The sequence below is a fragment of the Hydractinia symbiolongicarpus genome, chromosome 8, assembly GCF_029227915.1.
Source record: "Hydractinia symbiolongicarpus strain clone_291-10 chromosome 8, HSymV2.1, whole genome shotgun sequence".
In the NCBI taxonomy this organism is placed as follows: Eukaryota; Metazoa; Cnidaria; class Hydrozoa; order Anthoathecata; family Hydractiniidae; genus Hydractinia; species Hydractinia symbiolongicarpus.
This window is the reverse complement of record NC_079882.1, coordinates 10,556,605-10,578,855: the sequence shown is the minus strand read 5'-3', so window position 1 is coordinate 10,578,855 and position 22,251 is coordinate 10,556,605. Positions and strand designations below refer to the sequence as shown.

The 22,251-nt window shown below is 31.6% G+C and overlaps 1 protein-coding gene across 4 annotated transcripts in view; it reads right to left on the bottom strand.

Moving 5' to 3' along the window:
- Positions 1-22,251, bottom strand: part of LOC130655923 (uncharacterized) — a 96,275-nt gene that overhangs the window by 51,693 nt on the left and 22,331 nt on the right. For all 4 annotated transcript variants that reach the window (XM_057458737.1, XM_057458738.1, XM_057458739.1 and 1 more), the window contains exons 3-11: positions 20,744-21,057; positions 20,157-20,331; positions 9,176-9,498; positions 8,952-9,108; positions 8,660-8,878; positions 7,899-8,372; positions 3,624-3,937; positions 2,276-2,435; positions 1,547-1,972 (exon numbers count right to left, since the gene is read on the bottom strand). In XM_057458737.1, coding sequence (XP_057314720.1) covers positions 1,547-1,972; positions 2,276-2,435; positions 3,624-3,937; positions 7,899-8,372; positions 8,660-8,878; positions 8,952-9,108; positions 9,176-9,498; positions 20,157-20,331; positions 20,744-21,057 — 2,562 coding nt within the window. The remainder of the gene's footprint in view (positions 1-1,546; positions 1,973-2,275; positions 2,436-3,623; positions 3,938-7,898; positions 8,373-8,659; positions 8,879-8,951; positions 9,109-9,175; positions 9,499-20,156; positions 20,332-20,743; positions 21,058-22,251) is intronic.

The following is a 22,251-nucleotide window of genomic DNA, read 5'->3' as shown; positions in this document are numbered from 1 at the left end:
ATCTGAATTTTTTTGCCTTCCTCCAGAAGCAAGGCAAACGTAGTAGTGGTGATACTCATAGCCAAACTAACCTGGATTCTGATAAAACGCGGCAATAGTAGTAATTTATTCGCAAAAATTTACCATATTTAAAATATTATTTTATAATTATGCTTGTTGTGTGGCAAAATAATTCATGCGTAATATAAACAAACAGCGCTGTAATCAAATCAAAACAAATACATATGCGCTTTTTGTCGATATTAAAACATGAATATGAGTGGTTGTGATAAAGAATTCTTTATCTAAATCACTATCGTACTATTCACTTTCTTCTAATACAAGCGAAAGCAAAAGTTTTTTCGTGCGTAACTTGGCCATGTTTGTTTACAAAACTAATGTACTAATTTATTCGCTTAATTACTAACTAATGAAAATCTTAATTACTTAATTAATAATATCAACAATATTATCAATATTATAATATCAATAATATTAATAAAAACTTAATTACTTAATTATTACTTAATTAATCCTAATTACTAACTAATGAAAACTAATGTATTCGGATATTTATGCAACTGACAACGAAATAATTATAGTGAATTTTGGTGAAGTTGAATTTAATGGTGGTTTAAACTTCCGCTGTTTACAACAAATAAATACAACAAATTTTCGTGAAGTTGGCAAGTCCAAATATTACGCGACTAGCACATGATTTAAAAAAAATACTGAGAATACCCCTAATAATAGAATAATGATAATGATAATGTTTGGCCAAAAGTCTTCACGTTGAAGCAAAGAGAAAATAATTAGGTACAGATACCTATCATTATTTTTAAACTAAATATTATTGCTGTGTTTGAGGTGGTTTTTTTTAACCAGACATTTTTGTGTCTTTGTATTTTAAACAGGCAGCCTATTTCAAAAATCGGTATTTCGTATTTGTTTTTGTTACATAGTAACATCTTCAGGTATATACAAAATTATACACTTTATATACATCATTGAAATATCATAATTATCGACATGAAAACGCATGTAAGAAAAAAACTTCCTTTGCTGTTATGACAGATACATACCAGGAAAAATTTTTAAATTGGGCACACAAATTCAAGTCTTTACAAGTTTAAAAAATGCACAAGTACTTCCACAAGCACTTGCGAAAGTACTTGCATATGATTTGGTACTGTTACATGTAACCCTTAATAAATAAAATTTTTGAAACAAATGCACACACATTTTTTAATGTTAAACTATGAGTTGACTAAAGTCAAAATAGTTTTTTTTCACCAACTTACAACTTTTATTATTAACTCTATATGTGCACTTAGAATTTAGAGCAGTCAAGTTGACAGGCCAACCTAGTACCCATGACATTAGTTCACATTCTTAAATATTTCAAACAAATGTGAAAATGCATGAGTTAAAAGTTGTTAAAAACATAGAAAGTCAAAATGAAATGTTGAACAAGTTCAACTTATAATATAAAAGAAAAAATGTGATGCATAGTGTAATAATAATTTTGAACTAGACATTAACCTGCAAAATCACACAATTAACCTACCCCATCCGTAAATATCAGTACAAGTAGTTTCTGAATTGTCCTCAACTTCAGAATTCCAAAAATCTGATGCATGGTACAATGATAATTTTTCTCCCTGTCTCAAAAACTGTGGTCCAAATAAAGACAAATGAATTTCAGGTGATTTGCTATTGAATGTCAGCAACTCATAGAATTTTTTACCAATTGCTTCTGGAGGTGCAATAATATTTTTCTCTTCATCTGTTAGTACAACTCCAATCAAGGAGGGATCACAACCCCAATTTGATAAAGTACCATCAGGGGTGCATTTAACGCCACCACTCAAATAGGATAATTTAAAAAAAGAAACATCAGCATCAGTTGTAACGTTGAATGTCCCAAAAGTACCATTTCTCGCCCCGAAGCACACAGGCTTAGAATTTAATTTTATCCATGTTGGCGATTTTGCTACAAATTATAAAGTATTGCAATAAAGAAAAGTACAGGTTAAGAAATGCTCACATCTACACATTTCAACATTTTCCTATCAAATATTAATATTCAAGGTTTTCACACAAACATTCAAATTTTTGTTATGCCACATTATTTCTTTCCCTTTTTCCACAGAAAGTTTCTTACATTATCTGCAAAAATCAATGTATTATTATTGAAAATTAAGTACCACAAATGTGCCATGCTCAGGCATCTTTAAAATTGTATTTTGAAACACTTAACAAGGGCATTTTTAAACAAAGAATTAAAGAATTATACCAGGGGGTGTTCCACAAGTTATAATATCAAATCGAAAGCCATTAGCATCTCCAGTGTAAGCATTTGGCACAGGGTGTATTCTGATAAATCTCGCGTAAACAGGGAAAGGCAATGGCATGACTTCTACTTTCTGATGGACAATCTGCTTTCTCTCAAACACCTAAAAAAATAATTTTTGCATTTAGATTCAACACTCACATAGCTTTTAAATTTCAAGCAACAACTCTGATAATTATATATAGGAAATTGTCCAAACTTGGCTAGTGCATTACAGTCAATAGACTGCAAAGTTCTACTTAAACAGGGGTGCAGGCTGAGTAACCAACGTTGAAGATGCACTAGCTGCACTTTACACATGTCCGCATGGAACATCCACTCCACCGCACAGAAAGGCCAAAAATTATAGTGAAATTGGGAAATTCTAATGGCAGGAAAAATTAGCACCCATTAAAATTTTAGATCTAACCAAATAACCTAAGATCCTAAGTCCTAAGTCCTTTAAGAACATTGACATGTTTGCAGTTCTTGTTACGTTAAATGCTTGTGGTTGCTTTCTTTGAAATTCTGCATTTTCTTCTATTACATTATGTCCAGGGTTAAAGCCTGCAAAGTGACCCTACCTGAATTGGGTTTATTTCAAAATACATGGCACTAAAATAAAATTCTTTTAACACTGAATCTTTAAGACTGATGCTTGTTTACATTTTCTCTGAAACTATAATTTTTCTTATTTACACTAACAAATATTTCATTCAAATTGCAGAAATAGTGTTTATCTTTTGTTTTCTGTCTTAAATAAAGGTTGCTTATACAAACTTTCAACCTTGTGAACATGATTTCTAGTTTTTATGAATTTTATGAACAAGATTTTTAGTTAAACAACTTGTTTGGGAGATGCATTTTAGTCAATCTACATAAAATATTAACATATTAGGGCAATATAATTGAGGCAGCAAACTTCAAAGCTCATTTCCACTAGTACAAGTAGTTAAATAAGCTATTTCTATATCAAAAAATATCACCACTGTCAACATTATAAAAACTCTATATTAATTTGCTTTTTTTTAAATTTGTGGTTGGAAATGTGTACAATACAAATATCTCTAATTGCTAGCATGGAAAACGGACGTTAAGCCGAGAATGATGATGATGATGATGATGATGAAAATCCAAAGAAAAAATGTATGCCTTCACCTTAGCTATTCTACCTATTTTATTTATCCACATTTTACGTCTACCTGTCTACCTTTGCTTTCTTCCTGTAAAATATTCTGCAAAAGCTAATAAATCTACATAAAGTGTAAACTTAGGTCTTGTTGTTTCTTTGTGAAATATTTATCATACTTACATATTTCTCATCCCCATTATTCACAAATTTCCATGGACCACGGGAGTCATATGCATATTCAATTTGAAATTTTGTCATCATATTTCTATTTATAACATTGATATTTGCCAGACTTGCAATTTTGAAAGCTATTATTTTGTATGTTTTGAGAAGATTGATTCCAACATATGTATTAACCCCACTACATGTTGAAAAACCAATAGGATCAGACATTTTTATCTGATATGCATTGTGTGAACATGAGGCTGGGTTCCCCAATGACATTTTATCATTTGGCAGTTGTGAGATGATGTTGCTCTCATGGTAAGCACATTCTAAAAAGTTATTAAATAATTTATTTAAACTTTTGTTATTTCACATACAAAAGCGGATATTATACATATTAATTTTCGCAAAAAACTTTTCAGAATATTGGTTGATAATTTGGATATAATGTCAAAGCCCTCAAAATTAACCAAAAAATACGTTTGCAACAGCAATTAGTCTGCAATAATTTCTCAACATGAATATTTAAATCGTTGACAGTTTTGCGAGAATTCAATGAGACATATGTGATTTGGCACACCAAAAGTGTTTTTTTGTTGTATAGAAAAGCAGCCAAAATAAGTAGAGAGCATAGTTAAGTTTCCTCATAATGAAGGATCTCACCATTAAAAACGTCCAAAATCACTTAACAAATGGTGTGATGGGCAAACTAAGTTATTGTGGAAAAGACTAAAATGTATTAAATTGATACGCCAATTATTTTTCTGCCCCTTTTATTAATGTAGATTATTATTATTATTATTATTATTATTATTATTATTATTATTATTATTATTATTATTCATATTTATTTACAGGTGTTCAATCAGGGTCCATAAAAACAATCCTGGTATCAATAAGGTTCCTGTATATACAAGTATATAATACATAATGTTAAAAAAATTTTAAAAATGATAAAAAAGAAAAAAGACTATAGACAAAAATGAAATATTCAAAAAAATAGAATAGGCGAATATGCTGGGATAGATAGTTAAACACCACACTGTAAAATACATGAAGAGGAAAAACAAAACTGGTGGTAAGGCAATTTAAGTGCGCATAGGTAATAAGACGCAACACTGTGTGGAAATTAAATTTAATATCCCTCATGCTTTTTTTAAATAAAAACAAAGATGATTCTTTCTGCAGTACAGTAAGTAATTCGCTAAAAATCATACCACCTTGATGACTGAAATATTTTCTTGCGAATTTATTCCTAAGATGGCTAAGTTTGATGTTTGATTGATTCTTCGAGTATTCATTGTGTGGTTGATTGCTGAAAATTGAAGTGGATATAAGTGATGCCATTGATGCTTTTTAAAACTTCAACTGCAGCTCTTTTTTTCTTGATTGCTGCAATAGAATCCCATTGATGGGTACCACCACAGATTTTAAACGCTCGATTGTGTAAATATTGTAGCTTGTTTTTCTGGGTTCTCGATAAAGACAGCATTATTGGATAACAATAAAGTAAATTCGGCAGGATAACAGTGTTATAAAGCGATTTTACTATGTCAGCTGTCAAAAGATATTGAATATTTTTGAGTAATTTGAGCTTTCCGAAAGCTTTTTTGTATGTTGTGTTGAGATGTTCCTGTCCAGATTAACTCCCAGATAGACATAATTATCTTCTTTGTTATGGACATAGCATTTATCTTAATGGTACATGCATCTTGTTTACATAGGTTTTGATGAGCTCCATACATTACAAACCCGATTTTTCCCCATTTAAGATTTATTATTAAACAGTTTTCATTCATCTAGTCTGCAATACGTTGGACTTCGTTAATAACAAATGATTTAACTTCTTTGCTCGATTTTGATGATTGATGAGTAATACACAAAAGTGTCTTGGGCATACAAAAGTACTTTCGATTTACTTAGTAGTTGATGTAAGTGGTTAACAAGTAAAAAGAATAGTAATGGACCCAGGGTTGATCCCTGGGGTACATCACAAGTAATCTGTTAAAGACGGTTGTTTTCTTCTAGATAATTGTACAGTTGGTGATGTACAATTAGTTCGATAATCTTCAAGAATACATTTAGTGCGGAAATTGGTTGATAGTTATTAAGTTTAGATTTATGGTCCGATTTGTGTACTGGAGTCACGCATGCTACTTTTTTAGCCAATGGAAATGTATGAGACCGAAGACTCAAGTTAATTAGATAGCATAATGGAAGGACAATTTCATGAGTGCAATTCTTCATGAGACAAGGCGGTATTCCATCCGGACTGGCACCTTTTGACACTTTTAGTTTCTTTAGTCGTTTTATAAGTAAATCAGGAGTAACTACATTAAATTTGAACACTGACATATTCTTGTTAAGGGAAAGCTTGCTCGACTCAAAATACATCCATCTCCGATCACCAATGGAAGTAATAGTATTAGCAAGTTTGGAATCAATACTTGAGAAGAATTTACAGAAACAACCAGCTATCCTTAATTTAGTACTAATTAAGCATCCATCAAGATCTATAACATTACTAACACCTTTTTTTGGTTTAACTGGGTACACTTTTTTAATCTTATTCTAAAATGTTTTAGAATCATTGACGTTTTCAATAAATATGTTTTGGTGATATTTCTATTTACTTTGATGTATAAGAGTGGTGACTTTATTACGAATTCTTTTATAGCTTTCCCAGTCAAAACTGTTGTTATATTTCCTTGCTTTTCTCAAAAAATGGTCCCTTTCTCTCATTTTTGTTTTAATTTCACCAGAGAGCCACAGACACAACTTTCCTCGAATAGATATTTCTTTAAGTGGAACATGAATATTAACGATTTCAAGGATTCTCGATTTAAATGCATCCCAGCTTTCATTCATGATATCTTTATAATAGAATCCAGATCAGATTTTTTCATATCATCCTTAAAACGAGTTACGTTGTAATTTTTATAATCTGGAATTTTAATTCTACGAGGTACGTAGCGATTGACATTTATTTTTCTGTTTACACCAATTAAGTCATGATCACTGATCCCTAATGGTAGAACTATCGTTTCTTTGACATTGTTTTGTTGCGAGGTAAAAATTACATCAATTATCATTTTTGAACTTTCCACTACTCTAGTGAACTGTTTGATGAGTTGCTTGAGACCCACAATAACAAATAGGTCTTTTAATTGTTTATGATTACTGCGTTTATTTATAATCTATATTAAGATCTCCCAGTAGTGAAGTTTCTTCATCTTCCGTTGAGCTAATTGTCAAAAAGTTGTTAAGACAAGTTTTAGACAAGTCAAGTTTTTTTATACCATGTAATGAACTATCCGGGGGTCGGTACATGACAAAAACAATAAAAGATTTGGACATTTCTACAAAAATTTTTACAACTATGGATTTGATATCACTCTCCAAGTCTTGAGTCTGCATTAAGTGCAAAAAGATAAAATCTTTTATATTGATACAATTTTTGTGAAAAAATTAAGTACATCCAATATATGTTACCTTTTGTTTGTTTTGCTTTATATTATTCAACCAAGCGCCACAATTAGGACCCAGACAAATTTCAACGTCTCCGACAAGTATTTGTATCCATAATATTATAAATTGCATGTCCGGCTGATGTAAAAGTAAGCTTTTTTCAAAGAAAATATAACAACAAGTAATAAAAGGTGACGGAACACGTCCATACACCGCAGCACCATCTTGCTTTTGATAATAAAGGTCTTACATATAAATCAGGTGGTTGCACGTGTTTGCACAGGTTACAGGTTATTTTATTATTAATTTGTAATTATTATAAATAATTTTTCTCTGGTAAAGAAAATTATTGCCAGTTAATATTATTTAATAAACTTTACTATTTTAGAGTAGAGAGTAAAAATGACTGTGCAAATCTTTCAAACATCATTAATCCTATAATCCCAGATTAAACTTAAAGAAAAATCTTAAAATTCATATAAATTTCGACCTGAACAGCTTCTGTATTTTTTTGCTGTTGCAAAATAAAACTGCCTAGCAATCACACACCAAATGCAGATTGCTGATGCTAATTTCAAGGAGTGACTCATTCTTGTGATTTTTTTTTACAATTAACAATTTTATTACTGTAATAGTATTGCATTGCGAATCCTTACAATTGACAACGAAAAGGCGCTTAAAAAAATCTCATCTTAATTATAAGACCATTCAATCCCGGCATATCTTCACACATGAACAGAGGGTGTTGACCAGTTGAAAGATTTTTTCTCAAATAAAAAAAATCGAACTAAAATCGAACTAAAAAACTTTTATTCAACTAACCTGAAAAAACCTGAGGCGAGAGTAATACAGTGGAACGTCTTTTGATAAAAGTATTGAAATTTGTCAGTTGTTCTAATATAATTGACAAAGAACTTCCCATTGTCCACACAACAGATTGCACAATATTATTTAAAAGATTACCAACATCAAATGTTTGATCATGAAAGGAAACGGTTGCAACATGTATAGGATGCAATGCAGTATCCACATATTTGCACTCTGACACAAAAGTAGGTTCTTGGTTTATATATACATATGCTTGAAATTGCATATTTAATAAGTTGTTGCTGTTTTCTACTATGATCTTCGGATGTATTTTATCATATCTTTGTACATCAAATTTACTGATATATAAACCAAGTGGCATGTTATAATATATATCAGCCAATTCAATAATGTTACAAATATTGCCTCTCTTTTGTGTTATAGCAAAAACTGGAATACTGTCACCATGACCCGACATCTTAACATCTCCTAAAAATATTTTTGATTAGAATTTAGCTCAGACACAAAAAATAAAACAATTTCACTTTAACATTTTATTTTTAAAAAAATCTAGCTAAGTTCTAAGGTTGTGGCAATTCCTTAGATGGTATATTTTGCATATTTCTTGAGAATATTTGCTCTTATCTTGGTACTTGGAAATTCAACAAAAATTTGTTACACAAAAAATTGATAATTTGAAGGCTAGTATGTTGTTTTAACACTTGATAAAGTTATCTCCATAATAGCATATACAAACAATAATTAACTAATTTTACCATTCGTATAGAATGCAAGCGATAATCCATCATGACAGTTGCTTGGATTAATGAGACAATCGGGACTCCCCATTTCTTCAGTCCGAAGTAGATCACCTACACCTGATCTAACAGATGCATAGTAATCTCCTGCTTCAATTTTTTTTGAACTACGCAGGTCTTGAAATTGTGTATGATCGAGAAATTCATAAGGGGGTGCCAATTTCCAATTATTGTCAGCTTTAAAATTAAAATTTACAATAAAATAAATGTACAAATTTAGATAACAAAAAGAGACAAAGTTAATACATACGTGTCAAAACATTCACTCCATAAAGTTCTAATCTTGCATTTGGAGAATTAGAAGCGGTGTTTACGCATGGAATATATCGGATTACTTTTGCTATTAAAGGGTACTCAAAGATATGGCTTGTATTTTGGTAGCCAGGTGTATTTGGTGGCTCGATTTTCTAAAATTACAAACAATTGTAGAAGCAAATGGTTTGAATATCAAAATAATTAAATAAAAACACATACATAGGCTGCTCCGTTTTTCTCATACGCTGACAACGAAACTTGATCCAACCCATATTTTAACCAATAGTGGTGGCTCTCTTCATCAAAACGATTTGATTGTACCACTATATAAACCAATTTTTTTAAGTCTGGCAAAACTATTTGAAGCCAAAATCTATTTGAATCTAATGTAGTCTGGACTGGTACTGTACCAAACTGCCTCCAGTATCGTTCTTTTAGGCCCAATCTTGCATTGAGCGGATTTGACACCTCATTTTCGAAATTAAAAGATGTTATTTTAGAATCACTGATCATTCTACTTGACATTCCAAGAGGCCTAGCATCTAGAATAAAACGATGTATGTATTATTGCGTTTCATTTTAAAGGATAAACATAGTGTAAACTTCACCTTAATGCCTTATCTGAAAATATGTTTTCACTCTGAAATATCTTTTATCTTATATATATTTAGAAAAAGTAGTGAACTTTTCCAAAATAAAAACAAGTAGATGTTTACATTTTTTGTAAACTGTCATTTCAGTATTGTTTCCAACTTAACCTGCCAAACAAGAGACCTTTTAACAAGAGCTATTAGTCAGGGAGAATGTATAGTAGGCCTTAATGAGGTGAAGTAATTCTTTTCAAAATAGTCTTTTTATGCAGTACAAGTTAATAGCTTCATCTGGTCTGCCATGTTAGAAGTGCTTAAATGTGCTTTTTTTAGGCAGTTTTAATAAGTAGATTACATTGGGGGAAAGAATTACTTTAAAGAAAATATAAGATTTCTTAAAATTTGCTACATAATGACACATATGAGGTTTAAAAAAGCCAGAAATAGATCACATTTATCTAATAATAATTTTCCAATCTTCCATGAAGTAAACCTACTTTTTAAAGAGCTATTAGAAGGGCTATTTTTATTATAATTATGATAATTAGTATTTGATAATTTTTGAACTCTATAAAACCTTCTAAACATTTTAACTTTAAGTAGCTTCCCGATTTAAGCAGTTTTTACAAATCCGAACAATAAAATCTTGTTCTAATACTATGTGCTCCAGAGTTGGTGCTTTAATGTTAGACACAAACGCAAGTTTACTACAGAGGGCGATATTTTACAGCAGATTAGTATTATTTCAAAACAAGAAATTCTACAAGTTTTTGAAATGGTCACACAATTATAGAAAGAAAGATCTTGGAGAAAAGAAAAAAGGAGACACAATTATAATTCTATACCTAATGAAATGTATTCCATTTTCTGTGGTTTACAGTTTCAATGAATTAGGAAAGCCAAATGCTTAACACAGTTAGTATTTCTAAATATTGATCAAATGAAACATTCTCTTAACTTAATATTTTGTAGTTTACGAGCAATGTGTTTAAACATCACTGGGTGGCAGTCAATAAGCAAAGAAAAAAAAGTTGCTCAAAATGCTGAAATTTAAAATGATCACCCTTAAAAGAGGTGCCTGAAATATATTTGTTAAAGTGATAATGAATTTTAAAAACAGGCATTTTGTTTAGAAATTGCTGCTTAACACATATTCTGACACACAATTATTTCTTTTATGTTTGACAAAACTTCTCTATTGATTTCAAAATTTATATTGAAAGACAAATAAATTAGATCACTCATTGAATAGTTGGGTAAAACAATCATGGTATTTTATCTTTGGCACAATCTATTCATTGTACCAACAAGATTTAATCTTAAATGTCACCAGCTATCGTATAATAACAAAATGCAACTTTTACAATTTTCATTCTACTTAATAGCCCTCTCAAAATTCTATGTAGACGGATGTAGGTATGGTAGAAAATCGATAAAAATTTATGGCAATCAGCATTACCTAGGAGGTAGGACTATTTTTTTCAACTCATACCAAAAAGGTTGGCTTATCAGAGTAGAGGAAATATAGAAGTAAATACAGTATTAAGATGTGTTTTACTTTGTTCCATAAAAGTACATGAACTCACAATTTTTGGTGCTTGTTTCTCTGTGACTATACAGATTTTAATTGACGTTTATTCATAACAAAAACTTAAAGAAAATTGAGACTAGCTTTCCAATCTGTAGCTTAAGGTAAGCTTTTAGTAGTGCTGAAAATAAATAATAGCAAATACTTGCATAGATTTTCACAAAAAGACAAAACTAAATAACTACCTAAAAACCTAACTAACGTTGGCTGCGCCACGCTACAACTCTTTTTAAACATTTCTTCTTCCATCTATATTAAGCAACATAAACTTTAATGGGTCCTCCAAATTATGTGTACCAGTCACTGCTCATAATTTTGTTGTTATACACTTTTTTTTTTAATTAGCAAATCTTTAAATACAGGTGAGCTACACTACTTAGCATATTTGTGCTATCTTTTTCAGCTACCACACTTTCAACTCATCCACTAACAATGTCAGGTATTGATTCACTTATCGATTGTATACCATATTATGTCAATTAAAGTTCTCCCCTCCATTAGGTAGTAGATCACATTATATGGATTGATAATAAAATGCTTCATTGTTTAGCCCAATCCTTTAAGATGTGAGTACCTAGATCCTCAGCAAACTCAGCAAAAGCTAACAAAAAACTACTATTTTTCATATCATAAAGTGTTTTCCAAGTTACTTAGAGTGTCATTAGTTGACCTTTAGCAAAGCCTTGTTATTGATAAACATAGATGAACAGGAAAGCCAATATATATATATATATATATATATATATATATATATATATATATATATATATATATATATATATATATATATATATATATATATATGTTTTTGCACAAAAACATAATTCCTACATTACATCTAAACAATACTAGACTTCACTTAAACAAAAAGGCACCAAAATCCTTTCTCGTAATTTCATCAGAGCTGTCGAAAAATCCTGATGGTATACGCGCATAGATGGTAATTTACAGCAAACTAATATGGTAAATAATTAACATGTTGAAATTGAGACGTTTAAAAAACCCTTCAACTATTCAAATTGCGCACTATAATATTATACTTCTCGGTGATTTCAATGTAGAACCGACGAACCAGTTTATGGAACGTTTTGTAACTGAAATCAATCCTGAAAATATTGTTAGAGAACAAACTTGCTTTAAATCAGTTGAAAACCCGACATGCATAAATCATATTTGGGTAACACAAAAAAGACGTTTTAAAAACTGTGAAACTTTTGAGACAGGTTTATCTGACTGGCACAAGATGACTGTGACATCTTTCATAGTTTCGATACCGAAAGCTTTGCCCAAAACGTTTACGTATCGATCCTACAAAAATTTTAACAAACAAGGCTTCAGCAACGATCTCCGTCAAGCACTAGATTCTATAGAAAATATCACGTAAAACTCCTTTGAATACTCTTTTAGCCAAGTTCTTGATAAACACGCACCTCTAAAGAAAAAAATAGCACGGCAAATAATGGTCCATTCATGTTAAAATCGTTACGAAAAGAGATTATGTTAAGATCTAGGAAGCGAAATTTATACTATAAATATACTGGGATACTTATCGTCTACAGAGAAATAAGTGTGAAAAGACAATAAGCTTTTCTGGAAAACGCGTCTTTAGTGAGAAATCATGTGGAGGAAAGTTAAAAACGCTTATTGAAAATGACGAAATATTAGAAGAAGTGAAACCATTGCGAATGTAATGAATAAATACTTTGTCAACATAACAAAGTCTCTAAAAAATTGACCAAATTCCATGCAAAAACTATCAGACCCAAGATATTGACGAAATTCATGCTATTATCGATAAATTCGAAAACCATCAAAGCGTTTAACTACCCAAAAGAGAACGAAATGGTATTGGAAACAATCGATGAAGACACGATGAAGAAAAATATTATGAACTTGAAGGAAAAGAAAAGTTCGCCTGAAAATGATATTCCGGTAAAGGTATTAAAGCAGGTTGCTGATGTGTATGCTAAAGACCTTACTTTTATTTTCAACAATGAATGTGTTTACAAAAAAAGTTTTCCAGATTTATTGAAACATGCCGACATTATTCCTTTTCACAAAAAGGGTCCCAAGACAAAATAAAAAACTTTAGGCCTATTAGTAAGCTTCCATCTTTTCCTAAAGCATTTGAAGGTATTTTATATGATCAGATATCTTTTTTCATGTCGGGTAAGATGCTACCGTTATTGAGTGGTTTTAGGAAAGGTTATAGTTCAGAGCATGTCTTATTACACATGCTGCACGATTGGCATAGGGGATTAGATCAGGGAAAATATGTGGCAGCCGTTTTAATGGATTTGAGTAAAGCATTTGACTGCATTGACCATGAATTACTTCTTGCAAAGATGCATACATATGGTTTCACAAATCAAGCTCTACATGTCATTCGTAGTTACCTCACTAGTCGTAAGCGAAGGGTAGGATTAGGTGGCAAATATAGCTCATGGCTTGATCTGTTCATTGGTGGGCCTCAGGGCTCATATTTATTTGAACGACCTCATGCTAGATTTTAGTGATATAACGTGAGCATATGCAACTATGCTGATGACAATACACTTTATGCATTGTCTACTGATATAACTAAAGTGAAGCAGAAATTAAAAAAAAGCTTTAGTTTTTGTATTGGAATGGTTCTCTTAAAATGGTCTTCAGCTTAATGCTGATAAGTGTCAACTAATTGTGTTTGGGAAAGCAAGGCTTTCTCCTGTTTTAATAAATTTTAATGGAATCATTTTAAGGGAATGTAGCAATGTAAAATTGTTGGGAGTGAACTTTGACAATGCCGTTTCTTTCACAAAGCATGTAAATGCATTGTGCAAGAGGGCTAGTGCCAAGTTATCTGCTTTAAGAAGAATATCTATATTTATATCATTTGATAAATAAAGTCATAAACCAGATATTGTCTTCTTATTTGGTCTTTCACAACTAGGTCATCTCTAGCAAAGATAGAACGAGTGCATGGCAGAGCATTTGAGTTGTGTTATGATCCTACACAAGATAGATCGGTCTGCAAAACTATGCACCGTCATCATTGTGAGATATTACTTAGAGAGGTATTTAAGACTAGAAATTGTTTAAGCCTATATGCAAAGTGTTTTTCCTTTTGTAGAAACTCCACTATACAATTTGTGAAAGGGGTGCGCTATTATAAGAAACAGAATTAGATCTACAAGATTTGGTCTACAGTCTGCTTGTCATATTGGTGCTCAGTTATGGGACAGTCTTCCAGAGGCAGTGGAAAGTGAGACATCTTTTAGCCTTTTCTGCAATAAGATTCGGCAGTTGGATAGTCTACACTGCAAATGCCGTCTATGTGCTACCATGTATAGGTTATATAAACTAGATTTAATTTTTTCCTTTATATTTTAATTATGGTCGATCTTAATTAGCCTTCGTAGGCTAACCACCTTCCCTCCAAGAAATGATTATCTATTAAATTGATGAATAATTTCTGGCAGGGAAATGGTACAGTTTAAATTTTATTTCACTTTATTTTATTAAAATACCTTTTACAAAATGTATATTTTATTCGAATCTAAATAAAGTTATCTTATCTTATCTTATGTAAGCAATTATATGTGGATATACATAATCATTCTAGGATGATCTCCGAGGCCTTCATATCAAGGATGATCACCACTGACAAGTCTACCAGAATATTTTTTTGTAATTGGGTCTTGATCGCCAAAATTGAATCTACAGTACTTATCTTCTTTCTTTTTTTAAATCGTAAGTCATATCCATCGAATCCTTGCGAAGACACTCTATTTACTAAGGCAATGCATTGTGTATTTATGTTTTGACCTTTATCTATATAATAATACGCCAGTTCCGTGTGTCTGTCTGTCACTTTTGCAAAGTGGATTACATTCTTCAAAATTTTCTTTAACAAATTCTATAAAACATCGCCTATAAAATTGTTCTGTAATTTACCAAACTTTACCGATAAAATAGTATTGACGTCAAAGGAAAGTTAATTAAGATTAGTGAAGCTATTACAATGCACTTAAAACTTTGAGGCCAAATAACTTGGAAACGAGGTGGTGACGTCAATGTTTTTTCACCGCGTGGGTAACTAGGGACAACCTGGGACCAATTTGGGTAAGTTTTCCAAACCTGGGTCCCCGAATCCGTTTCGGAATGGACGGTTTGATGACGTCATCAAAAAACCTTTAAACCTTGATATCTCTGCAACCGTTTGTCAAAGATACATGATCATATACATTTTCTTGATCAGCATTTCAAGATCTATATGATGAAGGCAACAGGTATACAAATTTCTAAAAATATATATTTATTTTGTATTGTATATTTGCACTGCTGACGTCAGCAAAAAAACTAAAACAACCTATTTTTCCATTGTCCTTCTGCCTAAGTGGATTACTCCACGGGATTTATCGACTAGTCTATATAATAATACGGAGCTTCTGTCTGTGACTTTTGCGTAGTGGATAAAATTTCTTTGATAAAGTCTACAAAACATTGCCTATAAATTTGTTCTGTAAATTAGCAAACTTTGACGTTAAAGCAATATTGACGTCAAAGGAAAGTATATTAAGATTAGTGAGGCAAAGCATTGCACTTTTAAAATTAAGGCTTAATAACTCGGAAACGGGTGGAAATAACTGACGTCATCTCCTGCGTGGGTAACTAGGGACTACCTGGGACCAGGTTGGGTAAGTTTTCTATACCTGGGTCACCAAATCCATTTCGGAATGGACGGGTAAATGACGTCATAAAAAACCTTTAAACCCTAATATCTCTGCATCCGTTTGTCTCAAGTACACGATCCTATACATTTTCTTGATCAGCGTTTCAAGATCTATACGATGAAGGCAATAGGTACACAAATTTCTTGAAAATAAATTTTTTGGTTTGACAGGCCATTGCTGACGTCAACAAAATTTTTAACACCTTATATCCCCTTAGGCCTTTGTCGGATACATATGATCCTATACATTATTGTGATCAGCGTTTTAACCTTTACACGTTATAGGCAACGAATAAACTAAACTTGGCCAATTTTTTTTGTACCTGCACTGTTGACCTCAGCAAAAAATCTAAACAACCTATTTTTCCATTGTCCTTCTGCCTAAGTGGATTTCTCCACGGGCTTTATCGACTAGTTTATTATATTAGAAACAGACCTAGTTGAGGATTTGCTTCATGGGGGGTTGCAATCTCTTTGGGATAGCCTATTTTTCTTTTCTTGGTATTCATATTCTTTCACCCATTACGAAGCAAGGGCAAAGTTCTAGCAATATGCAATCTTGTAGCAAACTTATAGTGTCCTTTTGAAGCCAATGACATTCAACAGCACAAAATAAAAAAACATGCATTGCAACGGTAAGCTATTTCCAATGTTGTTAAATGGTGTATATTTACACCATGGAACAACCTCAAAATGCATATTATTGGTACGTGCAAGATTTTAGCAGCACCTGTATCTTTATTAGAACTAAAACATCTTGGAAACTTAGCTGGTACATTAAATCTTTTTTCAACCTTTTTATTTTTTCCCTCATTGACATTTAATGGTTGAAAGGATACAACCTTTGGTCGAATTAGTATCTGGCACTACGTCCTCCAAAACTGTTTAAAATGTACGATTTTTCTGAAACCATGTCAATTTTTCTATTAGAAAAAAAAACATCGAAGTAATACTAAATTTTATGTTTTTGTCTCTTTTTGCTGGCTCCAATAACATTTTTAGAATTACAAGGACAGACCTTTTTTGCTTGATCTGTGTACTTTAAATTTTACCATTATTACCAATACTACTCCATTTAATTGGTCATTATTGTACCTGTTGAAATATTAGCCCTATACCGGTAAAAGAGATTTGAAATGAATTTTGCCTATGCTACCTACAAGCATTGAATGGGGTGATGATAAATGATCATGTCCTATTTCCCAATATTGACTACCCAATATTGACTAATGTATTTATATGGATGAGAATGCATACAATTTTCTAAAGTTAAGTATACATCAATACCAAGAAAAGCAGCTCAGTAGCATATACTGAATTTTGTTTCCAGTGTGGTAAATAACAATTTCATGATCTGTTACTGCGCTCAAAAAAAAAGCCTGGTTATAAACCTAGCGATAGTTTAAAATAAAAGATAATTAACTTGATCTTGCTCTCTCTCTACATAAGAAACAGCAGGTAGCCTCAGTTTATTCTGAAGTATGTGGTCATGAAATTTCAGGTCTTTATCTGATCAATTATGATTATATATCAACCATTAAATACCTTTTCGCTTGCTAACCTTTAACAACCTTCAAGTGTAACTAGGCTTTATATAACTATGTACCTAGGAAACTACAAGGGCTATTTTTCCCTAAAATTACTTTTATAGTTGTCTCGGAAGCTATCACATTAAGTTATTTCTAGTTAGGGTTCGACGCTTTTGTATCTAAATGCAATGGTAAAGCATACAATTGGACAATTATGAAATAAAAACACACAACAAACTAAAATTAAAACATGCTACACTTTTTAAATGAGAGACAACTAAAGAAAAACCTACAAAGTTTATCACTTCCTTCTAGTTAAATAAACTAGTTTGAACTTGTTTTTCTTTTTAAATGTTTTTTTCAAACATTACAGATGAAATGATTGGCTGCCTTTGTATTTTGTTTGTGTTGCAACCGGCATTAAGCTGTTAAACTAGACTTTTTTTTCGGTTGACTTTTTGAGTAAAAAAGTGAAATTTTGTCAAAATTAACTTAAAGTTTTTCTCACCGTATAATAAAAAAGTAGGAAAAATTTTACGCCCCTTAAATGACGAAAAACTCATTAATAAGATGAAGAACTACAGCATTTTCGTGTAAACAAAAAAAAGTACAGTTTAAAGTCAAGCCCTATAGTAACATGCAGTCACGAATAGTAAAACATGTAGTAGAAAATATGCCAATAATAAAATAATGTTGCTTACTTGTACATTATTCTTATACCGACTGATAGCCTTGTGGTAGAGCGTTCGCTTTCAGTGCGGGAGGTCTTGGGTTCAAACCCCGGCCGAGTCATGCCAGAGACTATAAAAGTGTGAATCTATCCTTTCTGCTTAGCGCTCAGCATGAGAATAGGATTGATATCTTAGGCGGTTGTCTAGTTGAGCGATTGCTGTGCTTCCACGACTTTCGTAGCTCAAATGGGAGCTTTAAATGCGCTAGGACCCCCTTCGCAGGACCCTCGTTGATAGCAGTACCAATAGGAACTGAAGAGGCTATCCTGGGTAAATAATAGTAATAGTAATAGTATGCGGAGATAACTAAGAAATTTATATCTTTTTTAGAAAAAAGCTTTATTAATAAAAAACCCATTTCCTTTAGGACTTTTTTAACACTTGTTGCTAATTTTATTATGTCTTCTTATTTGTTTATATATTTCCGATGCAGTTTCTAATTCATATAATTCCACTTTGGCACACTTTCACTAAATAGCAACTCTTTCTACCTCTATTTAATTCTGCTTTTTATTGTACATCCTTCGTATTTTATTTTATGATTGTAAGTTAGTATGATTACCTTTTATACCTACCCACTTGCCCTTTGACATCAATTAAGCGCTATTTCTTTCCCACATGATATTCATTTCTGTGTGCTACAAGCAATACATTTACCATTTCTTTGGTAATTTTGGGCAGCCAAAATTGAATCTGGTCTTTGAGGAGCAGTTCACTTGGAACACTTAGAGCACTAATAATTAGAATTACTAGGGTCAAAGCCTTCTTGCTCTGAAAACCCATTTCTTTGGTCATATTTTTTGTTTGTTGATGAAACCCTTGCAGTAAGAAACCATGATAAATAATTTGCATTAAATAGAAAAAGCACAGAGGATTCAAACTAATTATGAAAAAAAAACTAAATTAGATATTGTGTAAAATAGATTAAGTTGAATCTACTTCGGTTTCATAATTATGCAAGAAAACTAAGCATAAACTCTTTCAGTACCGCAAGCCACATAGAGTGGCTCCCGTGATTGTTATGGTCTGACCACAAGCCGCTCACAGCGGCTTCTGTATAGTGCATAAGTTATGCCATCAGATAATTGTTTTGCATAATTAAAAAAAATAGACTGATTGGCCAAGTAGATCATAAATAAATTACTTATTAAGTTTTGTTATTTTCAGAGCCGCAAAAAGATGCGATGTGCCACACCTTGTTGTTTATGTCAATGCTGACCGTAACTGCATTGTTTGTAGCATGCCACAAAAAAACAGCGTAGACAGCAAAGTTTGTTTGCACTACCTGTTCTAGCCAACCTCATTTGCACCGAAAATACTGCTTTGGGATTTATCATACCAAGCATACTCAGTGAACACTTACTTTTTTTTTTTTTGATTCAACAATCATGAGTATATATTCATTTTTCGTGGATTTTCGAATGATTTTTCGAAAAAACTCATGTTGATAAAAAGTAGCAAAACGGTGCAATAAACTTGCAAAAAACTTCTCTAAGTGTTTTACAATCTTCTAAGAGGCTTTGCAGCTTAGTTTTAGATATTTTTACTGTCCTATTATTTACCAAACCTGAACAATTTCATAAGAATTTACAAATGTTTCAAGAATTTTTATCATTTATGTTATTTTATACCCATTGTCTTCCTCTTGTTTTTATTTCAAGGATTATTTTTTATTGATTGTGAAGACATTTTATGTAGCTTTCAGAAAATGATAGTCATGCTAGGTTTTAACAAAGTTATCACTTTTAAAAACAGATTTTCTTGTGTTCACTAATGAAAATGATATTCAACATGAAATTATGCCTGGTCATGGAATAAATAAAGTCAAAAACATGCCCGGTACTGAAAGAGTGAAATTGTGCAACAAATTTTGGAGCACTTAGATTTGAACCTGTCTTGTTTTCTTGGTCAGCAGAGCACTTGGAGCAGTTGGACCATACAAATCTGAATCTCGGGTAAGAAAAATATAATGGTTCATTTACCCAAAGTACCATGACAAAAAATGAAAACAACTTTATGTTGCATTATTATAAAAAATAAAAGATACTTACAGTCCCAATATGGACAACCAAAGAACTCGAATTTTAATGCAGACCAAAGATGATAATTGTCATTGTCCAGCTGTTGATCAAGATCTGTAGTTGCATATATTCTAACTACTCGTGCTTTAAAAGCCTTAAACCAGTATGTGACAGCTGATGTTAATAGGAAAAAGGTTGGGGATTTCTAGAAATAAAATGTACAAACACTTTTGTTAGGCAACAGTACCTTATTGGATTTAGCTTAAGGGCATCTTAACTTTCAAAAATATTTTTTCCAAAGTTATCTGCATTTCTGTTAAATGCTATAACATGATAATGAACAAACATTTAAGTATATTTATAGCTTCACATGATTTATATACAAATTTTTCTTTTTATGACTATTATTTTGACAGTTCTACTGTTTGCAATAAATACATTTTAAGACAACTTTGCAAAAGTTAAATGACTTTTGTACAAATATAATTTTGATGTCTTGCAAAACCTGAGAAACATAAAGTACCTAAATAATAAATTCATTCAGAAAAATGCGATGTTAAAAATTGAAAATTGAAGGCGCAAGACACAAAACTGAAAGAGAAATAAAACTTTCATACTTCAGGAAATTCTTTTTCTACCACAAATTGAAATTCATCTCTATTATTATCACCAGATGTATAAGCCAAGTACATTCCTTTGACACCATACTCAGTCACCACTATCCGAAAACCAGTAACAACAGTTGGAAAGTTGAAATCAACTGCATAATACAATGGGTATGAGGAACGGTAGGTGCACCAATATAGACTACTTAAGCGACCACTATGTATACCTCCACACATTGGTAAATCATTATTCACATAGTACACACTTGCTGATAGATCACCATCTTTGATCGCACCATTATACAATCCAAGAGATTGACTGCATTCTTAAAAAACATAGAAATAAAACATCTTAGAGTCAGACCCAAATATAAAAGTGAATTAATGTTGACAATTAATGTTGTTACAAAAGATGTAAAGAATGTTTTTGACATTTATTTTTCGTTAAGTATATATAATGTTTAGTTTTACTATGAGAAAACTCATTGTCAGCTAAATAAAATATAAAACATAAGAAGTAATTATTTGAATATCTGTGATTATTTTTACCAATAATCTTATCTGTAAAATAATTCTATTATAAGAAAATGTAAATGGCCTTGATAGCTTTAAGAATGATATCAGACATATGTATTGGGAAAACTGTCTTGATCCAATTTGAAAGAAAGAAACATCTATCATGGATCGAGCATTGTGATACGCGAAGCAAGATTTTTAAACATTTTTCCAGTACTGTACATATACATGAAACAATTTTTGTTGTAAGGCTCAGGGAAAAAATTAGTAGTTCGCAATTTGCGAATTGAAATGCCATTCTTGCGAATCACTTTGCAAAGAAAATGATAAAAGTGAGAAATGAATATTTATAAGTGGTGATAGAAATGCTTTTTCAAATCGTGTTTTATAAATCTAAGAAAGAAAAACGCTGATAGAAAAAGTTTGTTATATCTCATTTTAAAACTTTAGAATGAAAAGCGGCGATAGAAATGCTTTTTTAGATCGTGTTTTAAAAATTTATGAACGAAGAACGGCGATAGAAAAGCTTCGTTAGATCGTATTTTAAAAATTTAAGAACGAAGAACGGCAACGGCAAACAAACTTTTTTTTTGTAAAAACAACTTTAATCAGTATACTGTATTTAACTTGCGTTATAATGTTCACAAAAACTATTTTCATTTTAGCAACATTATTTCAGCTATCGGAAACAAGAAAGTTACAACTGAGAGAGTCACTAGTTCAGACGCTCAGTTTTCGTGTTTGGGGTTCACAAGTTGAAACGTCCCCCACTTGTCTCCAACAAAACAATAATAACGCAGCAAAAAGTAAAGCTCAAAGCTCATAAAAAATACAAATTCTCGTTGAAAAACAAGTAGCTACCAATGAACAAGCCAATGATAATTGATCTACGGTGTTCCCAGGCCACAGTGCCGAAATTTTTGCGAACCGACTTTACTTTTCTAATTCGAACCCTGAGGTTGAGTAAGATTGACAATAGTACACTCCATGCCCATTATATTCAA